This window comes from Sceloporus occidentalis, unplaced genomic scaffold (assembly GCF_023333645.1).
Source record: "Sceloporus occidentalis isolate IW3139 unplaced genomic scaffold, rSceOcc1.0.p SCAF_259, whole genome shotgun sequence".
In the NCBI taxonomy this organism is placed as follows: Eukaryota; Metazoa; Chordata; class Lepidosauria; order Squamata; family Phrynosomatidae; genus Sceloporus; species Sceloporus occidentalis.
The window spans coordinates 471,501-490,799 of NW_028317239.1; the positions used below are offsets into that span (position 1 = coordinate 471,501).

A 19,299-nucleotide genomic window follows, 5' to 3' on the forward strand; every position below is an offset into this window, starting at 1 on the left:
GATGAGCTACCAACAGTCAGGGTAGTTGGTGACTGGGCTTCATACAGGTTATACACATATATATGAAGAAAAAGGTAAGTTATGTTACGGGTTCCATTCATACTCTCTCCTCTTCTTCATTCTTTCACCTTTATTTTCTTTTTTTACCTGTGTGGAGATTACGATATTACCAACTGCCCCTATATATATCTTTGTCTTCCAAAATACATATGTAATTAAGGAGGAGCTGGAAGAGAGAAATGAACAGACATCGGAATAGAGGCAGATTCTAAAAAAATAGTCAGAGAAAAAAATATGTGACTATTTCCCCGTATGGGCCAAAAAGTGAGGGGCTGAGAAGTAGCTCTGTCATTCATGCCTGTACTACACACACTTCTTTATGAGAATGTTCTGATTAGTTCCAAACTATTCCACTTGTGAAAAGAAAAACGTGGCGAAAGAAAAAAAGCAGCAGAGATAGAAGGCTTTCATTTATTTTTCAAAAGGACACCATTACCTCTGCTTCCTGTGTTGCGACTGTCTGCGGAACACCACCATTAACACAAGACCAACAAGAAGAGTAACGGCAATAATGACCACCACCACGATGATGATAATATCTGCGGAAAGAGGGATTTATAATTACAATAGTGTGCTTGAGTAATAACACGTAATAACTCACAAGAAGCAGCATTTCTTCAGCAGACTCTAACTTAAACCTTGAGAGTTCCCGGCCACGGTGACACCTAGGGTAATTTCAGCGGGGAGCTACTGACAGAACGGCTGGTACGACATTATGCACTGCTGTTACTATGAAAATATAACATAAAAAGGTTGCTCTTTATGGACCAAGAATATATTAAGTACATTTTATTTGTTTATGTGTTCAGAAAGGCTGTGTGAAGCTTCATTTCTAGAAAATGTGTATTTGAATTGGAGTTTGACTTGATTCAAATTTTTTCTGCTGGTTTGATTCAATGTTCAGTTTGGCCCAAATTGTGTGTGGACTGTGTGTGTTTTCTCAAGGGTAGACTTGGTAGAATTTTGTAAATTTGGAAATTCACGGGTCCACATTCATTAACACCCTCTAACACTTACACTCCCATCAACTGAGGGCAAATTTGTGGTGCTTGCGGTGGAGGATCGGGGAGGACATCACCACAGCGCCGTTATTTTGGTAGAAGTTCCCGGCAGGTTATGTCCACGAAGATACGGTCAAAGAAAGAAACTACCAGATTAAGGATTGAAGATAGAATAGAGAAGAGAAGGAAGAAGATAGAGGATGAAGAAACTGTGGAAGAAGATGTGGTCGGCAGAAGCAGACGTGGTTGGCAGAGAAGGTAGGGAAACATTAAGAGAGCGTGAAAGAGAAAGTGAATGAGGGTGTGAGTGAATGAATGATGAATGGGCAGGGAACGAAAAGCGTTGCCCGAAAATGAGTGGGCCAAAAAACAAATCGAAAAATGTGTCTGAATCATTTTTGGCCTATTTGCACATGTCTACTCAAGAGCTACTCAGCAGTAGTCAGAGAACAGAGAGTAATTTGTGAGTTATCCTCTGGAGATGCCCAGGACAGAAGCTAAAGTAATTGGTGCTGGCAGAGTTAGACGTATTTGGGTGACAGTAGAGGCTACCTGAAAAGTTTGTGCTGTTTATATGTATGAGGAAAGTATTTCTGACATCATCCTCTGTTGCCATCACTCATCATGTCTTATACTTACTGGTACTTGAAGCCGTGTCACAGGTCAGGGGCGCCCATCCCTCCTGGCACCGACATTGAAGCTCATGGTCACAAACCTAAAAGAAATGAATCAGAGTGAATCCTCAACATGAGCCGAACCTGAGACTCTTCCAGTAATACCTATGTAAAATATCTAAATATTAACTATTTTATAGTCAAGCATAAATATTCTGCATTTGACTTTCCATGAGAGTTGCAGTATCATCTCATAGACACAATCAGAGAGTGGATTTTCAAGAAATTACACTGATTTAACTATGCATTATACATGGTCTGACAAACTCTTCTTGCATCAGATGGTCACTGGGTTTGACACATCATAATACAAAGTGTTGAAGAGTTAAAATGGCAACATTAATCAATACATCCTATAGATAAAAAGAAAAATAATCCAACACCAGGATCTATGTTTCTGACTGATAATAAGGTATAATGGTGATTCTATGCTACATGCTTTCAGGAATATTATGTTACTAACCACAAGGAGTGGTGTCAAAGTGGAATTATGACATTGATTCATTGAAATGATTAACCTCAAGTGAGTTTACCGCCTAATAGGTGGAAATCAGGAAAAAAAGACACCAGTATAAATGCATGCATATTCCTTTTATCCTCCCCCTTTTCCCACACCAAGGTCTCACCGCATGTCCTGGGCACTTGGATGAGCAGTCTGTTGATTTGAACGCACTTTCAAGTGGTAACGCATTTCCCGCTGTAACAGACCTAGACAGAGAATATGAAAGTTAAATCCTGCAATACCATATCCCCACCAGCCGGTTGGTACCGGCAGCGTAACATAATTCCAACAGAATGCAAACACTGAAAGGGGCCACAGTATTATAACGAAACAGTCAACGCTTAATTACAAAGGAGACGGAATTGATGGGATTCTTGTCAGACCCCTCAGGACTATTCCGCATAAACAAAACCCCACAAGTTTATTACAAAACAGGAGGCCTTATTTTGTGCTAAACTTCCTTTACTTCTCCCAAATAACAACAAAAGTGAAAATACAGGAATTTAATAGTTAAAATGTTTGGACAGTTATAAAATCCCCCAATTAATCAATAATATAATGAGGAAGGAAGGAGCCACTTTTCCGACCCCTCATCATCGTACACTCAATCTATGGGTAAAGGCTCCCGGAATTTGTTCCATATTCAACACCGAAACAAAGCTGCTTTCTTCCCTTCAAGTGGACATTCATGTAGATCTCAAGGTGGAAATGGTTATCCGAGATCCAAAACTACTTCCGGCAAGACCACACAATTTCCTTTCTTTCCAAGAAAAAGTATCAGACTTTTTTCCATCGCTGGATAAAAATGACAGCAGATCCATGGATACTGCAGTCAGTTCAGGGTTACGTCATAGATTTTGTTACCATTTCATACCAACGGAAAACACCTCAAACTCTTTACTTCCAGTCATCAGAGATAAAAATGTACACAGAGGTGCAAGATTTATTTAACAAAGGATAGGTTGCACTGGTTCAGTTGTCTTCACTGAGAGATGCCAGTCACCGACCAGTTACCACCATTTCACAATGGAAGGAATATATAATTTAAGAGATTTGCTCTATTTCCAGATGACATAAATAGGTCTCAAGGATGCAAATCAGTATCTATAAACTTTTCTTACAATTGAGACAAAATACCGATTTGTATGCCTTGGTGTTACAAAAAAATACAGAATTTTATGAAGAAGAGGCATAAGGATGATTTTGAACAACATCCTTATAATGTCAAACTGAGTTCCATACATACTGAATGGGCAGTAGATCTTCACAAGGTTTCCTGATAAACTGCAAAAAAATCCATCAAGATCCCCACACAAGGTTGGAATTTCTTTGCTTTACCATAGATCCTACAGAATGCCAAACTCAAGGTTATCAGGAAAGAAATAAGGTCTATTCTGGTGGGAAAAAAGCAGATTTCTTTTTGGAGGCTGGCCAGAAAAGGATGGTTTCAGCGTCAATCCAGGCCATATTTCCAGCTTTTTATTACTATAGAGCTCTTCAGAGATTAACCCAGCATTTGAGAAAGGGACTCAGGAATACAGATTTAATGTATCTGTCTATAGAAGCAACGAAGGAGCTCCACTGGTGATTGAAACAGATTCAAGCATAGAACGAAATAATTTGGTGCTATTCCAGATCAAGTCAAGTCGCCAGTCATCATGGGTAGGAAGCTCCATTTGGTTCACAGATGACGGGTGGCAAATGGTCCTTCCAAAGAACAGCACTTCGTATGAATTATTTGGACTTATGTGTTCTGAATTGTTTGCAGACGTATTTAAATAGGATAGCCCCATTATGTTAAACGTATAGCTTCTATTTTCTTATTCTCACTTGGTGGAATAAATGGATCATGGAGATGCACGGAAAATAGCTTTGGGCACAGGAGAAACAGAAAATACATACGAGGGATACATACTGGAATATCCCTTTAAAGAACTGTGGTGTGCTGCATAACAATGCCAGAGTGTAACAATATAGCTATAATATAAATGACCAAGTCAGGTCCTAATAAAACTACCAAATTCCGATAAACAGGGTCCTCACTGAGGTTATAGATCAGGACATCCCAGATTCTCTCATAATTAATGCCTGAGCTCACTCACCATTCCATCTCCACACTTTGTTCCGTTCTCAACCATTCCAAATGGATATGGAATCCCTTTGCAGTTTGGAAACATAAAATAAGGACCACTAACGGTGGGATAATCAGCACCACCAGAACAAAAGAGTAGCCCGCATTTTACATCTCTAGGTAAAAAGAAATAAAGTCAGGGGGTTAAATGTGAAAACACAGTAGAGAAAATGTATACAGATGTACAGGCTGAAGAGAGACCATCTACCATCTTAAGAAGAGACCCTTTGAGGTATTGAAAGCTAACGCTACATCTATTTGGCCTTACAAAATACCAACATAGAAACATAGAATTTGATGGCAGAGGAGAACTATTTGGCCCATCTAGTCTGCTGTTTTCTTCTGCTTTAAAGATTCGACCATTGGCCTTGTCTTAGATTCAGGATAGACGTCCTTATACCATGCATGTTTAAATTACTTTACTGTATTGAATTCTACTACTTCTGCTGGGAAACTGTTCCACATATCAACCCCCCGTAAATTGTTTCACTTTATTTAGGAACAAACCCAGCGCTGTCTGAGCCTATCCTGATAATCTGCCGTCACATCCCCTTACATTACATACAAACCCAGCACTGCCTTAGCCTGTCCTGATAATCTGCAGTCACATCTCCTTACATTACATACAAACCCAGCGCTGTCTGAGCCTGTCCTGATAATCTGCAGTCACATCTCCTTACATTACATACAAACCCAGCACTGTCTGAGCCTGTCCTGATAATCTACAGTCACATCCCCTTACATTACATACAAACCCAGCACTGTCTGAGCCTGTCCTGATAATCTGCAGTCACATCTCCTTACATTACATACAAACCCAGCACTGTCTGAGCCTGTCCTGATAATCTGCAGTCACATCCCCTTACATTACATACAAACCCAGCGCTGTCTGAGCCTGTCCTGATAATCTACAGTCACATCCCCTTACATTACATGCAAACCCAGCGCTGTTTGAGCCTGTCCTGATAATCTACAGTCACATCTCCTTACATTACATACAAACCCAGCACTCCATGAGCCTGTCCTGGTAATCTGCAGTCACATCTCCTTACATTACATACAAACCCAGCGCTGTCTGAGCCTGTCCTGATAATCTACAGTCACATCCCCTTACATTACATACAAACCCAGCACTGTCTGAGCCTGTCCTGATAATCTGCAGTCACATCTCCTTACATTACATACAAACCCAGCGCTGTCTGAGCCTGTCCTGATAATCTGCAGTCACATCTCCTTACATTACATACAAACCCAGCGCTGTCTGAGCCTGTCCTGATAATCTGCAGTCACATCCCCTTACATTACATACAAACCCAGCACTGTCTGAGCCTGTCCTGATAATCTGCAGTCACATCACCTTACATTACATACAAACCCAGCGCTGTCTGAGCCTGTCCTGATAATCTGCAGTCACATCTCCTTACATTACATACAAACCCAGCGCTGTCTGACCATATGCGAGAGCTGTGTACTCACTTGGCTGCACATGGAACGTATGTGTCCTCAGACTTTGAACAGCACCCATATTGAGTGCCTCTCTGATTAATATCGAAGCAAGAAGTGTCTCCCACCTGAGAACCTGATTTGGGAACAGAATAACTCAATGAATTAGGAAGACTGAGGGGTGGTATATGTCCAGGGGACACAGCAGCTAATACGATTTATATAACACATATGGCAACTATTATTATAGCCCATTATTGAACATATCTCTTGGGTTACTTATTAGTAGCTGTATAGAAGGCAGAATTGTTATTTGTTTTGTTTATATAAACCCTAGTAGATCTCTTATACGGCCAATAATGTATGAAATCCATATAGATTATTTAAATAACCGAGGCTCCTGGCACTCACTTGCTCCCCACAGCGCAGTACACTGACTCTGTAGAGTGGGACACTTCCCATTGTAGCAGCTTCCTTCTCCGCTTCTGCCACGAAAATCCATTGACTTTGTAACGATCAGAGGAACAGAAGGCAGACTTCCCGTTGCACATATCCGCCAGGTCACAGTCATCCTTGGCAGGTCTGCATACATCTCCTGCTTTCCTAATCTGTGCAGAATAAACTTTAATTACAGAGAAAGGCAAAAAGGGAGAGCAGATACCCAACTACATTCCATTCCACTTTGCATGTGACATTATAGTTACCAAATACTGAATGTTTAGGAAATATTATAAGGCGTATCCCACTCACCTGGCAGTCTTTACAGCATTCTCCTTCCGCACACTGAGCTGTGGCTTTGAGTTTGCAGGTGGCGGCATCACAGCAAGGATTGGTACATTCCTACGGGACAATCAAAAGACATGACCTGTCCATCAGCACCGGGGTAACTTAGACAGGAAAAAATCACTTTAGCCTCCTTTGACCTCATAGTGAGATTACTATCAAAATTAACAGAATGTTTGAGAACCAATGCAGCTCACCAACGAATCAAGAGGTTGACAGCAGATAGAAACCATTTAGCCATAGGCATGCACATGTGTAAACAATGGTGCTCACTCCCTGGTTGCAGATCCTGGCTGTCTGCCAGAGATAATCCCCCCAGCAAGTGATGGGATGATATACTGCTGGGGGTAGCCACAGAAGTCTTTACAAAGCCAGGGCCCATAGTCAATAAGGAGGAGGCTGGCTGTTAGGCCTCTCCAGTGGCCCCAGTGATGGAGGCTTCCGTCACAGGTGGCTATTGGCATCCCCTGGAATGTTCTCAACAAAGGACATTATAAAAGCTCTAGAAATTTTGATCATTATAACTGGCAGCATTGTGTCACAGGGTATAAGTGCTGGTGAAATAAATGAGTGCAATCAATTAAGTAAGAATAACATCTTTTATTCAGCTGCTAATATGGTTTTAGTCCAACTGGGAGAAAGGTGCTATGTAAATACTAGTTCTTTTAAGTTCAGACCCATGTTTCCCTGTAGAATATACTTTGATACTCAGCACAGGTATAAGGAACCTATTTGCCATCCCCAAAACAAGACAACATTGCAGTAAAACCTGGCTGGGTTCCAATACTTAACACACATGGTTACAACGAAACTGCTAGCTTATTCTATAATAAGGTCCTGGCATTATCAGGCAGTGTCTGTAAGAAGTTTTTTTATGGGGGATGAAAACCACTGACTGAGTTTCTGACTTTCTAGATCCTGAAAAGGTGTGTTAGGGGTGAGGGACACGCTTTGCATACATCGTGAATAGACGTTACCTCCTCTGTGCCACAGTCACAGTCTTCCCCCAGCTCCGTAAACTTATTGCCACACACTGGCGGTGTCTGGATATCTGTTTTCAGGGGAGCGTCCTTCATACACAGGGGCATTCTATCGTAAATAAAGTCTTTGAAGTTCTGGTGGCTGCAGCTACTAAAGAACTTCGGAGTTTTATAACTGCATGAGAGAGATAACAAAGTCATAAGGACAGTCTGGTGACCCGATAGAGAGATGGAAAAACAGAAAGGGGGCTAAAAAGAGGGAAATAATTGGGGGAACATGGACAAATTCAAAGAATGGGACTTAAAGAGAGTTACAGAAGAAATAAAAAAACATGAAGCAGGCAACATATAAGTGAACAGACCGAAATAGTTCTTAAAAAAATTAATGACCGTGTACAATAAATGGTATTTTGACTATAATCATTTCTGTCTCAATAATTGATGACACAGTTGACGACCTGGGCTATTAACAGATTGCAAGCTCCTTGAGTCTAGCCCTTTCTTTATAATACACAGTGATGTATAATCGCACCTGAGGCTGGCTGACATGATGCAGGATTCAGCGTCACAGGTGCAGGAGCTGCTATCATGATTCATCCCCAGGTTGTGTCCCATCTCATGCGCCACTGTAGCCCCTACTGAGATAGGTGGCTTACTGTGATCCTGGAAGAGGTAAGTGACAGTGCTGATTTGGTTTCTATGGTCTAAAGTCAGATTTACTTGAATACTGTGAAACCGCTGACTCTCAAAAAATGAGTGGACATATAACATGATTCTCAGAACAAAATTTGTTGGTGAGGTCATGGGAAGAATGCACAACACTGAAGCACTCAACTTCTCATATGCTGTAGCCTAAACTGTTAATTAGCTACTGAATAGTTGATGAAGCATTGGTCGAATCAGCTAAAACAGATGTCCACTCCTGGGAAGATTGGCAACTGTTTTTAATGTTTTCCACTTTTGAATAATCTATTTTACTGTAGAAAGATGGACTTTAAATTGCTTGAAAATTGCCTTATAATCCTTCCCAGATTGCTGGGTGGCATACTTCAGACCAACAAACTGCTAAAACTTTGGCTTTTATAGAGGTGGTCACACTTGATGATAATCAATTAATCAAGGGCATTTGAGCAGCAGCACTACTTAGCATCTTAATTCCTATGGAAGCTTAAGGAGTACTTAGTTTTTCCACACAAGGCTTCTCCATTTTGGCTCTCTTTTTGTTGAATATGTCATTATACAGTTTAATGCCAATGGTTCATTGTTTATACGAGGTTGTATTTACTAGACTTGCATTCTTATTCGAGCAAACATGAAAACGAACACGAAGGGTGCGTTTTCGTTTTTCAGCCCGAATACCGAACATACGAACATGGTGGCGGCAAAACGTAGACGAAGACACACAACACGAAGAATCTTCGTGTTCGTTTTCGTCTTCTAATCTCCCTGGTCCCTTCCCCATCTAGCCTACCGTATCTATGCAGCATCGCAGGGGTTAATGAGAGCGGAAATCCGTAGGTTCGCCGTCAGGAGTTAAAAAGGCACCAAAGCTGCTGCACCAAAGCTGCTGCACTAAAGCTGCTGCGTAGTCCGTAATAATTGTACCCATTTGGAAAAGTTTTGGCATAAAAATACCATTGAGAGGTATTATAGAAATTACCGTATTGGCTCGAATATAGGCCGCACTTTTTCCCCCCACTTTAAGTCTTTAAAGTGGAGGTGCGGCCTATATTCGGGGTCTAGCGCCCGACGCCCAGGACATGCAGTTCCGGGTGCCGGGCAGGCAGCAGGGTTAGGATACAGATCCCCCGCAGCGGTGCAGGGGACCCGTATCCTACTCTCGGATACGCTCAGACAGCCTCCCCTGCCAGCACTTTCCACGGGGGGAGTGCCGCACAGGAGGTTGTCTAAGCGCATCGTGCAGACGTTCACCGGCAGCGGCGATGTGCGTAAACAGCCCCCGCTGCCGGCACATCTGCACGATGTGCTTTAACAATCTCCCTTGCCAGGAATTCCCACGGGGGGAGTCCCGGCAAGGGAGATTGTTAAAGCACATCGTGCAGACGTGCCAGCAGCGAGAGGTTGTTAACGCTTGCACCGCCGCAGCCGGTAAACCTCTGCGCGATGTACGCTAACAATCTTCCTTGCCGGCACTTCCCACGGCGGAAGTGCCAGCACCGGAAGTTGAATACGTGTACTGCGTAGCTGCCCTTGCCGGCCCTGCAAGACCCCGGAGAGTCTGCACCGGTAAGTCTAGGGGGGGGGACCTCTTGGGGGCAGAGTGGCAGCATATCTCAGGAGGGGATAGAGTGGCAGCATATCTCGTGGGGGGGGCACATCTCGGGGGCAGAGTGCATATCTCAGGGGGGGATAGAGTGGCAACATATCTTGGGGGGCAGAGTGGCAGCATATCTGTTCCACTAAGTGTTTTGTTTTTTTTACTAAAAAAAAATTTTCTTTGAAAAAGCACCTAACTTTTAGGGTGCGGCCTATATTCGGGTGCGGCCTATATCCGAGCCAATACGGTAATTATTTATGGCAATTCTCAGCACACACTTTTATGGTTTCTGAAAGGGATAAAGGACTTCTGGTATTGCATGGCACAGGAAGTAAAAACATTTCTTATCACAAAAGGTACATCTAACATGGTTGTTTATTTAAGAAAGGTAATAAAATAAGGAAAATGCAATTACTCATATAGATAAACCTTAATTCTATATGACAGTAAATATATGGAGCATCTCACCTGGATAACCCCCGTGGAATAAGATTCGCTGCACATGGTGCCCACGTATGCCAGTCCAACCGTAGCACCATCAAAGTCTGTATTCCTGAGATGAACAGAACACGAGGCATATCAGAAATTACTGCTTCCAAAAGTACTATTTTCTTAATATATTCTTCCCTAAGGCTTATATTTACTTACGTGATAAACTGGGCATTGTCATGTACTATCCTCGGCAAGAGGCGTTCTTTCCTCCAGGAAGAAAACCTATTGAGATTTATCGATGGTGAGGAGACAACTTCAAACTGGTCACTTTTCTCCCAGATTTCCACCCCAGTGAGAGCCAAAAAGGTATTTATGGCCTTATACACCTGAGCATGAATGAACAATGGACAGGATAAATCAATGTGAAATACATGTTATCATCTCTTTCTGCATTACATTGTTATCATTACTTTCTGAATTACCCTTCTAGATTCACCTAATGGTCTTCTGACAGATGGTTTGATATCAGTTAAATTAACATGAAATAAATATGACTACCCCAATGATCAGTCAATTTAACTCTTCAGGAATGTAATAATTATAGGTTATACTAGGTCAGATTCTATCTATCAGGGTGAACTTACCAAGTTGACATAATTAACAATTTCAAAGATTCTCTTTTTAACAGATTCTGCACTGCGGTTGTATTTCGCAAACTGAAAGAGATATAAAAGGTTCAATTTGTGCTGAGTCGTTTAGAGAGAAGGCTATAACAGGAGCTAGAGAAGGCAGTCTACACGACCCACTTCTTTTCCCACGCGCGATTTATGATAGCGAGTATGGTAAAGGAGACAGAGAGCTCTGAAAGTATTTGGGCCACCAATTTCCTGGCAAGTCTAGCCATGTGACCCGGGTAATAGGGCAGCAAAACATATCTGATGGACAACATTGTCATTGTACACTATTCAGTTCTGTCTTAAAAACATATTTAAAGAAACAAACTTGAGCACAGAAAGGATCCAGTTGTAATGCTGACTACTCTCCTTGTTACTGCTCATATATGGTGGATATGTGTGAAACTGCAAGTAAAACACACATGAAACCTCCAGGACGTTGCCCAAAGGCTTTAAAAAGAGAGTCCCAATTACCACCCCATCGCCCTTGCCATCCCTCCGCTAGTTACAGGTAGAACGAGACCTCAAGGGCAAATAAACATAACTAAATAAGGGTATTGACAAGGACATTCAAAAATTTCACAGATTTTGCCATCTTTAGTAACATAGTAACATAGTAACATAGTTCATAAGGTTGAAAAAAGACCAAAGTCCATCAAGTTCAACCTATATACATATTGTGTCCCTACTGTGTTGATCCAGAGGAAGGCAAAAAACCCTTATGAAGCAGATGCCAATTGCCCCATACCAGGGGGAAAATTCCTTCCCGACTCCAAATATGGCAATCAGAATAAATCCCTGGATCAACGTTCTGTCCCTATTAATCTAATATCCATAACTTGTAATATTATTGCTTTCAAGAAACACGTCCAGGCTCCTTTTGAACTCTTTTATTGAGTTTACCATCACCACTTCCTCTGGCAGAGAGTTCCATAATCTCACCGCTCTTACTGTAAAGAACCCCCGTCTGTGCTGGTGTAGAAACCTTCTTTCCTCCAGCCGTAGAGGATGTCCCCTTGTTATAGATACAGTCCTGGGTATAAATAGGTCCTGGGAGTGATCTCTGTACTGTCCCCTTATATATTTATACATAGTTATTAAGTCCCCCCTAAGCCGTCTTTTTTCCAAACTAAATAACCCCAATTCTGATAATCTTTCTGGGTACTGTAGTCCTCCCATTCCCCTTATTACTCTGGTTGCCCGTCTTTGAACCCTCTCCAGCTCCACTATATCTTTCTTGTACACTGGTGCCCAGTACTGTACACAGTATTCCATGTGTGGTCTGACTAGTGACTTGTACAGGGGTAGAATTATTTCCTTGTCGTGGGCATCTATGCCCCTTTTGATGCACCCCATGATTTTATTTGCCTTAGCAGCAGCTGCCTGACACTGGTCGCTACAGGTAAATTTACTGTTAACTAAAACTCCTAAGTCCTTTTCCATGTCAGTCGTCCCCAGTGTTTTCCCATTTAATACATATTCCCAGCCTGGATTTTTCTTCCCCATGTGCATAACCTTACATTTATCTGTGTTGAACCTCATCTGCCACATCCCAGCCCAAGCCTCCAACCTATGCAGATCCATTTGTAATCGTGCGCTGTCCTCTATTGTGTTAACCACGTTACAGAGCTTAGTATCGTCTGCAAAGATTGATACTTTACTATGCAATCCCTCTACAAGGTCATTAATAAATATATTAAAAAGAATAGGACCCAAAACTGACCCCTGTGGTACCCCACTAGCAACAGTCACCCACTCAGAGTATGTACCATTAATAACCACCCTCTGTTTCCTATCACTGAGCCAGTTACTTACCCACATACACACATTCTCCCCCAGCCCAAGCATTCTCATTTTATGTACCAGCCTTTTATGTGGCACCGTATCAAATGCTTTGGAAAAATCAAGATATACGACATCCAGCGATTCACCCCGATCCAGTCTTGAGCTCACCTCCTCATAAAAGCTGATCAGGTTAGTTTGACAGGACCGATCCCTTGTAAACCCATGCTGATATGGAGTCATACACTTATTTTCATTGAGATACTCCAAAATAGCATCTCTTAGGAAACCCTCAAACAGTTTACACACAACAGAAGTTAAACTAACAGGCCTATAATTCCCCGGGTCACTTTTTGTCCCCTTTTTGAATATTGGCACAACATTTGCTATGCGCCAGTCCTGGGGAACAGACCCGGTCACTATAGAGTCCTTGAATATTAGAAATAGGGGTCTGTCTATTACATTACTTAACTCCCTTAGAACGCGGGGGTGAATGCCATCTGGACCTGGTGATTTGTCTATTTTGATTTTTTTTAGGCGGCACTGCACTTCTTCCTGGGTTAGACAGGCGACATGTACTGGGGCAGTTATCTCATCCTGCTGTATATTACCTGGCATTTCATTTTCCTCTGTGAATACAGCAGAGAAGAATATATTTAATAGATTAGCTTTTTCCTGATCCCCGTCTATAACTTCTCCCTCATTACTTTTTAAGGGGCCAACGCTTTCATTGTTAACCTTTTTACTATTTATATAGTTAAAGAACATTTTGGGGTTTGTTTTACTCTCTTTGGCAATGAGTCTTTCTGTCTCCAATTTTGCTGCTTTTATCTGATTTTTACATATTTTATTTTTTTCCCGATAGCTTTTTAGTGCTTCCTCACTGCCTTCCTGTTTTAGTAGCTTAAATGCCTTTTTTTTGCCATTTATTGCCCCCTTTACATTTTTATTTATCCACATTGGTTTTCTCTTGTTCCTGACTCTTTTATTCCCATACGGTATGTACCTTTCACAGTGAGAATTTAAGATATCCTTAAAAATCTCCCATTGAGCGTCTGTACTCTTGTTTTTGAGGACATTTTCCCAATTTACAGTGTTAAGGGCTTCTCTTAGTTGATCAAACTTTGCCCTCCTAAAGTTCATGGTTCTTGTGGCTCCTCTAAGAGTTCCCTTATTGAAGGACAAGTTATAATGCATCATATTGTGATCACTATTTCCTAGATGTCCCCTGACCTGCACATTAGTTACTCTGTCAGGTCTGTTGGTTAATATTAAGTCCAGTAGGGCGCCCCCTCTGGTCGGGTCCTGTACCATTTGGGACAGATAATTATCCTTACTTATAGTCAGAAACCGGTTTCCTTTATGAGATTCACAGGTCTCGGTTTCCCAGTTTATGTCGGGATAGTTAAAGTCCCCCATAATAACCACCTCATTGTGATTAGCTGCCTTGTTTATTTGCTTTAATAATTGATCTTCTGCTGCTTCCATTATATTTGGTGGCTTATAGCAAACCCCGATCAGTATTTTATTATTTTTCTTTCCATATATTTCTACCCATAATGACTCCACATTATCATTTCCCTCACATATATTCTCCCGCAGTGTGGCCTTTAGGCTGGACTTTACATAAAGGCAAACTCCCCCCCCTTTTCGTTTTTTCCGATCCTTCCTGAATAGACTATACCCCTGTATGTTAACCGCCCAGTCATAGCTATCATCCAACCATGTCTCTGTTATACCCACTATGTCATAATTTTCTTCAGACATTATTAACTCCAGTTCGTCAGTTTTATTGGTCAGACTTCTGGCATTAGTAAGCATACAATTTAGAGGTGTATGGTTTTTTTCCCTATGAAGCCTATCCCTATTAACTATTCTAACCCCTCCCTCTGCTCCACCCCCAGGTACATTTATAAGCCCCAGCTCTCTATCTACACTATCTTCCCCTTCTATATTGTAGTTTCCCTCCCCCCCTTTCCCTAGTTTAAACACTCCTCCACCCTTCTGACCATCTTCTCCCCAAGCACAGCTGCACCCTCCCCATTGAGGTGCAGCCCGTCCCTACCGTAGAGCCTGTATCCGACAGAGAAGTCGGCCCAGTTCTCCATGAACCCAAACCCCTCCTTCCTACACCAGCTTCTGAGCCACTTGTTTAGCTCCCTAATCTCCCGCTGCCTCTCTGGTGTACACTTACCATGGTGGTATCTGCCACTACGTAAAGTTGCACATATTTCGTTGAATTAAAAAATGCTTCTTTCTGCAAAATGTAAAGAGAATATCCTGAATTTAAAAAGAGACGAAATTGGCACTTGGTCAACGCACACCCCACAAGGCACACGTTGGGTGTTGTGAGGGGAGCAGTGATCTAAAAAGATAAATGTGAATTCAGTGGAAAAGAATGGTGTAAATTACTCTCAGGAAACTCTCACGTTTCCCTACCTTCTCTACCAACCACTTTCGCTTCTGCCGACTACTGCTTCTGCATCTTCTTCATGATTTTTTACCTTATCTCTTCTATCTTCTATCTCCGTCCGCGTATCCGCGGATCTAACCCAGCGGGAACTTCCGAAAAAATCCTAGAGGATGTCACTGAAAGCTCTGCCATATTGCCCTGAGTTCGAGCAAGAGCAAAATGATGGCGCTTTCGATGATGTCCTCTTCTCGCGGATAGGAGGTCACCAGGAGCCCTGCCATTTTGGCAGAAGTTAATTTCGGGAGATGCGGACAAAGATAGAGGAAGATAGAAAAGAAGATATAAGACAGAAGATGAAGAAAAACACGTGGAAGTGGAAACGGTCGGCAGAAGTGGAAGAGAAGGTAGGGAAACATTCAGAGAGTGTGAGAGAGATTGAAAGAGAGTGTGAGTGAATGTGGGCCCACAAATTTGTACGAATCACCAAATTCAAAAAATTTGGTAAATTGGCAATTCATACAAATCCACAAGTCTAATATAAATCAGCAATTAAGTCAGAAGTTATCGATGGAAGGTAACGCGTTCCACACAGTGTTTCAATAAAGATATAATGAGTGATGACCGAGGTTTAGTGCTGCACACACAAAAGAATAAAAAAAGATTTTTAAGATTTAAGATTTTGGATCTATGTATTTTACATAATTTGATAAACAAATAAATGAATACATACATCTTATATAGAAATTACATGTTTTATTTAGTCCATCCTTTGGTATCACTTGTCATGATTGATGAGTATGTGTTGTTAGCAGCTGTACTTATTATAATGATGTTGTCTTTTTTATGTAATATTAATGTAATCCATTGAGAGAATAAACATGGGCACAGAGATTAATAAATCTTATTCTGCTATTCCAGGGTATTTCACCTCGGCACCGCTGCTACGGGATGACTTGAAAGACTTTCCCTCCAACCAGGTGGTGTTGGTCACTCCGCAGGTTTTGGGGGGCTCTTCTGGAGCCTGGAACACGGCATGTTCTTCCGTGTCTGTCAACTTCAAAGGCTCGATCAAGAACCGCCGGCCGCGTGTCACAATAACCCCACTACAACGAAAATCGCGATATAAAAGAATGATACAAATAAATACGGAGAACATATTGAGCAATGGAAAGGGGTGACATAAAACACGCAAGGGCCAAAGAGATTTTGTGTTCAAATATAATTGTTTTCTAAACATGTTTACTTTAACTATATCTTCTAAATCTGATAGGCCTTTACTCTGTATATCTAAGGTTTATTTCTGCATGGAAATTTTTACAAGCTGGTCAAAAAATTAAATCCAGAATGTGTTGAAGTTTTAAAAAATAAGTTATTCATCACGATTTTCACATTAAGATTTAAGAATTAAGTGCTAAAATGTCCAAGCATATATAAATTCTTTCATAAACTCATTACTGTAAATGTGACGACAGCTAAACGCTTTATTTTAACAGAGCAGTTATATTGGTTTTGGAACATTGTCTACCAGCAATGAGTTTGAGACTTGACCGTTATATGAGAAACATTTCTGATGCGAGCGTATCGCAAGGCCAGCGAGGGAGGATCTTTGTAACAAAAGCACATTACCTAGAAACAACCTAATCAAAATAAAAGTTTTACGCTGAGAAAAGAAACGGAGATAGCGGTTATTTGTTTAGAAACGTGAATCCAGAACAGGAAACACAAGGTAAATGTTACTTAATATAACAATACAATTAGAGGTGATTACCTATAATCGCATAGAAGAAAAAGATGAAAGAGGGAGACGGTTTGAGAAAAAAAGTGCATTAAATGTGACTTTAATACTAACAGGGCCATTTGCTGGATCACACGATGTTAAGCTCAAAATGTGTCCTATGGAGCTTACAATCTATTTTAGGTAGATTAGGATGCAGTCGCTCCTTTCACACTCTATCTATGATAGCCAGCATAGCAAAAGAAGACAGAGTTCTGTAGGTGTTTGGGCCCTCAATTCTCTGGCCTAATTAACCTCATTACTTTCATAGTGTCCATCGCATACAGTCCCTCTGCACCAACTGATTACAGGGATCTCTCCTCCATTCTTACCTTAATCCGCTGCATGTACTAATGCTGGCCGCTGAATCGCTATCGTTCTTCATGCGTCCGTGGTAGTAGCAGTGATCCTATAAAGCAGAGCATGTGTTAAAAAACCCACATCTAGCACTAATACAAACCTCAGCTCTTCTGAACCAGGACCGTATTGAAGCATACGGCTAATACAGGCTGACCAAATCTCCTCTTCAATCATCGACACATACAAAAAAGCAGGTTTAATGTTACCCTATAATGTACATTTTACATATATGTCACCCCAGGTTACTATATTACTAATACTGTATTTGTGTAGGTCAAACCTTCACTTGCTATGTTGTATAGCTTAGCAATAGGCATACTGTGACACTTGTTAAACTATAACTCCCATGACCCTTAGGCAGCTGTGACCAGGTAACCCTTTTAACCACAGGGACTTGTGTAAAATGTACTGGAACATACTGCAGGTCAGCATTAAAGCCCAGTATGTCACATTACTTAAGTGTCCCCAGTTAAAGGGATCATATAGACTCTGTATTGCAGGCTTCCCAAGGGCGGTTTAGTTAAGCATTTTCTGGATCACAGGCTGCTATCTCTGTAACAGATTTGAAGTAGAATACTGTCTTCTTATGTATAAGGGAAACGTTGCCCCAGTACCCAGAAATTCACTTATACGCTCCCCGTGATTCAAATCAATTCCCCTCCTCCAAGAGGTAGACAATCGCCGCACCCCGGCCGGGGACACTCCCAGTACCTGGAGCCGAGGGCTGTTCGTTACTGGCGTGCCATCTGGCAGGTAACTTGTCTCTGTATAATTCTCAGATATCAGGCCCCTGCAGGAGACAGAACGCAGCGATCTCAGGAATGTTCTAACCTGCATTAAGTGTGTAAGCAGCGCAAACACAAAATGTACCCAAAAAACTCAAATATGGTAAAAAAGTTTATAAACATAAAATTGGGGTTAATAATTATGCAAGTTATTGGGTTTATGGATTAGCTGCATAGGTTCTCTCAATGATCACAATCAGGATGAAGCCCACAGGGGCCAGAATGGGTCGGAGTGGGCACTGACTGGAGGATATTTAAGGTTGTGTGCTGCTAGGGCAGGGGGCAGTTTGTTTAATAACATAAGCAAGATGGCGGCTGGATATGAGAGGCACACTCTGTGTATGTAGTGATGATGGGCAGTGGCCCACTGGGCATGTCCCTGTGTGCCAGATGGCCAGTCCAGGACTGAAGTAGGCAACTCCAGTTAGCACCTATTTACTCGGATTTTCACATATCTATATAAATAAAAATAAATACAAAAATAAACATGTTGGCAGCTGATAAAAACTAGATAAACTTGACGGTAGATAAAATATACAAGGCACTCACTCTGTTTTTTCAAGGTGTAGAACAAAGGGTTGTCCTTCCAGTTCTAGTCCATACTGTACCAGGTCGGGATGCTTACTCTGGAAAACGTGGATGATTTCACTTTACATACACATGTCAAATACAAACCACAGGCTTCCATATATATGTTTTTCAACCAAAACACACAAAGCAGAGGCTTAGGAGAGCTGCAGTATCAGCGTGTGGCCACAGTTAAATTGGTAACACAATACAAAGTTTATATAGAGTCACTGACCCAAACTCATGCTATAGAAGGCTATTCGTCATGTTAAGGTTGAATGCTACACCTTTTAATTTCCATCATAAAACTCAATCTATGGACTCAATTGAACAAGAGATAGTGTCAGGTGTTTTCACCAACGAGTGACAAAATAGTCTTTATAGAATGAACTGTGTCCAAAGATGCATTATATAAAGAAGTACTGTAAATAAAAGTGGTGAGAGTATCTATAATCAGACTCTATAGTAATCTCTTATTTCAATCTTTGTATAATCCGCTCATAATCTGGCTTTATTTCTTCAAAAAGAGCTAAAAGAGCAGTTATTTGTATCTATAGTTTTATGTAACATAGTAACATAGTAACATAGTTCATAAGGTTGAAAAAAGACCAAAGTCCATCAAGTTCAACCTATATACATATTGTGTCCCTACTGTGTTGA

At 41.3% G+C, this 19,299-nt stretch overlaps 1 protein-coding gene across 1 annotated transcript in view; it reads right to left on the reverse strand.

Moving 5' to 3' along the window:
- Positions 1 to 492: 492 nt before the first annotated feature.
- LOC149275894 (zinc metalloproteinase-disintegrin-like VLAIP-B) overlaps positions 493 to 19,299 on the reverse strand; it is a 58,772-nt gene continuing 39,965 nt past the window's right edge. Inside the window, 19 exon segments of the mRNA XM_089504202.1 lie at positions 493 to 599; positions 1,701 to 1,776; positions 2,362 to 2,415; positions 2,417 to 2,443; positions 4,340 to 4,484; positions 5,845 to 5,947; positions 6,223 to 6,295; positions 6,297 to 6,419; positions 6,562 to 6,651; positions 7,572 to 7,749; positions 8,107 to 8,237; positions 10,321 to 10,405; positions 10,501 to 10,670; positions 10,929 to 11,000; positions 14,935 to 14,997; positions 16,082 to 16,256; positions 17,260 to 17,336; positions 17,999 to 18,077; positions 18,622 to 18,698. Of these exon segments, the coding sequence (XP_089360328.1) occupies positions 493 to 599; positions 1,701 to 1,776; positions 2,362 to 2,415; positions 2,417 to 2,443; positions 4,340 to 4,484; positions 5,845 to 5,947; positions 6,223 to 6,295; positions 6,297 to 6,419; positions 6,562 to 6,651; positions 7,572 to 7,749; positions 8,107 to 8,237; positions 10,321 to 10,405; positions 10,501 to 10,670; positions 10,929 to 11,000; positions 14,935 to 14,997; positions 16,082 to 16,256; positions 17,260 to 17,336; positions 17,999 to 18,077; positions 18,622 to 18,698 (1,905 nt within the window).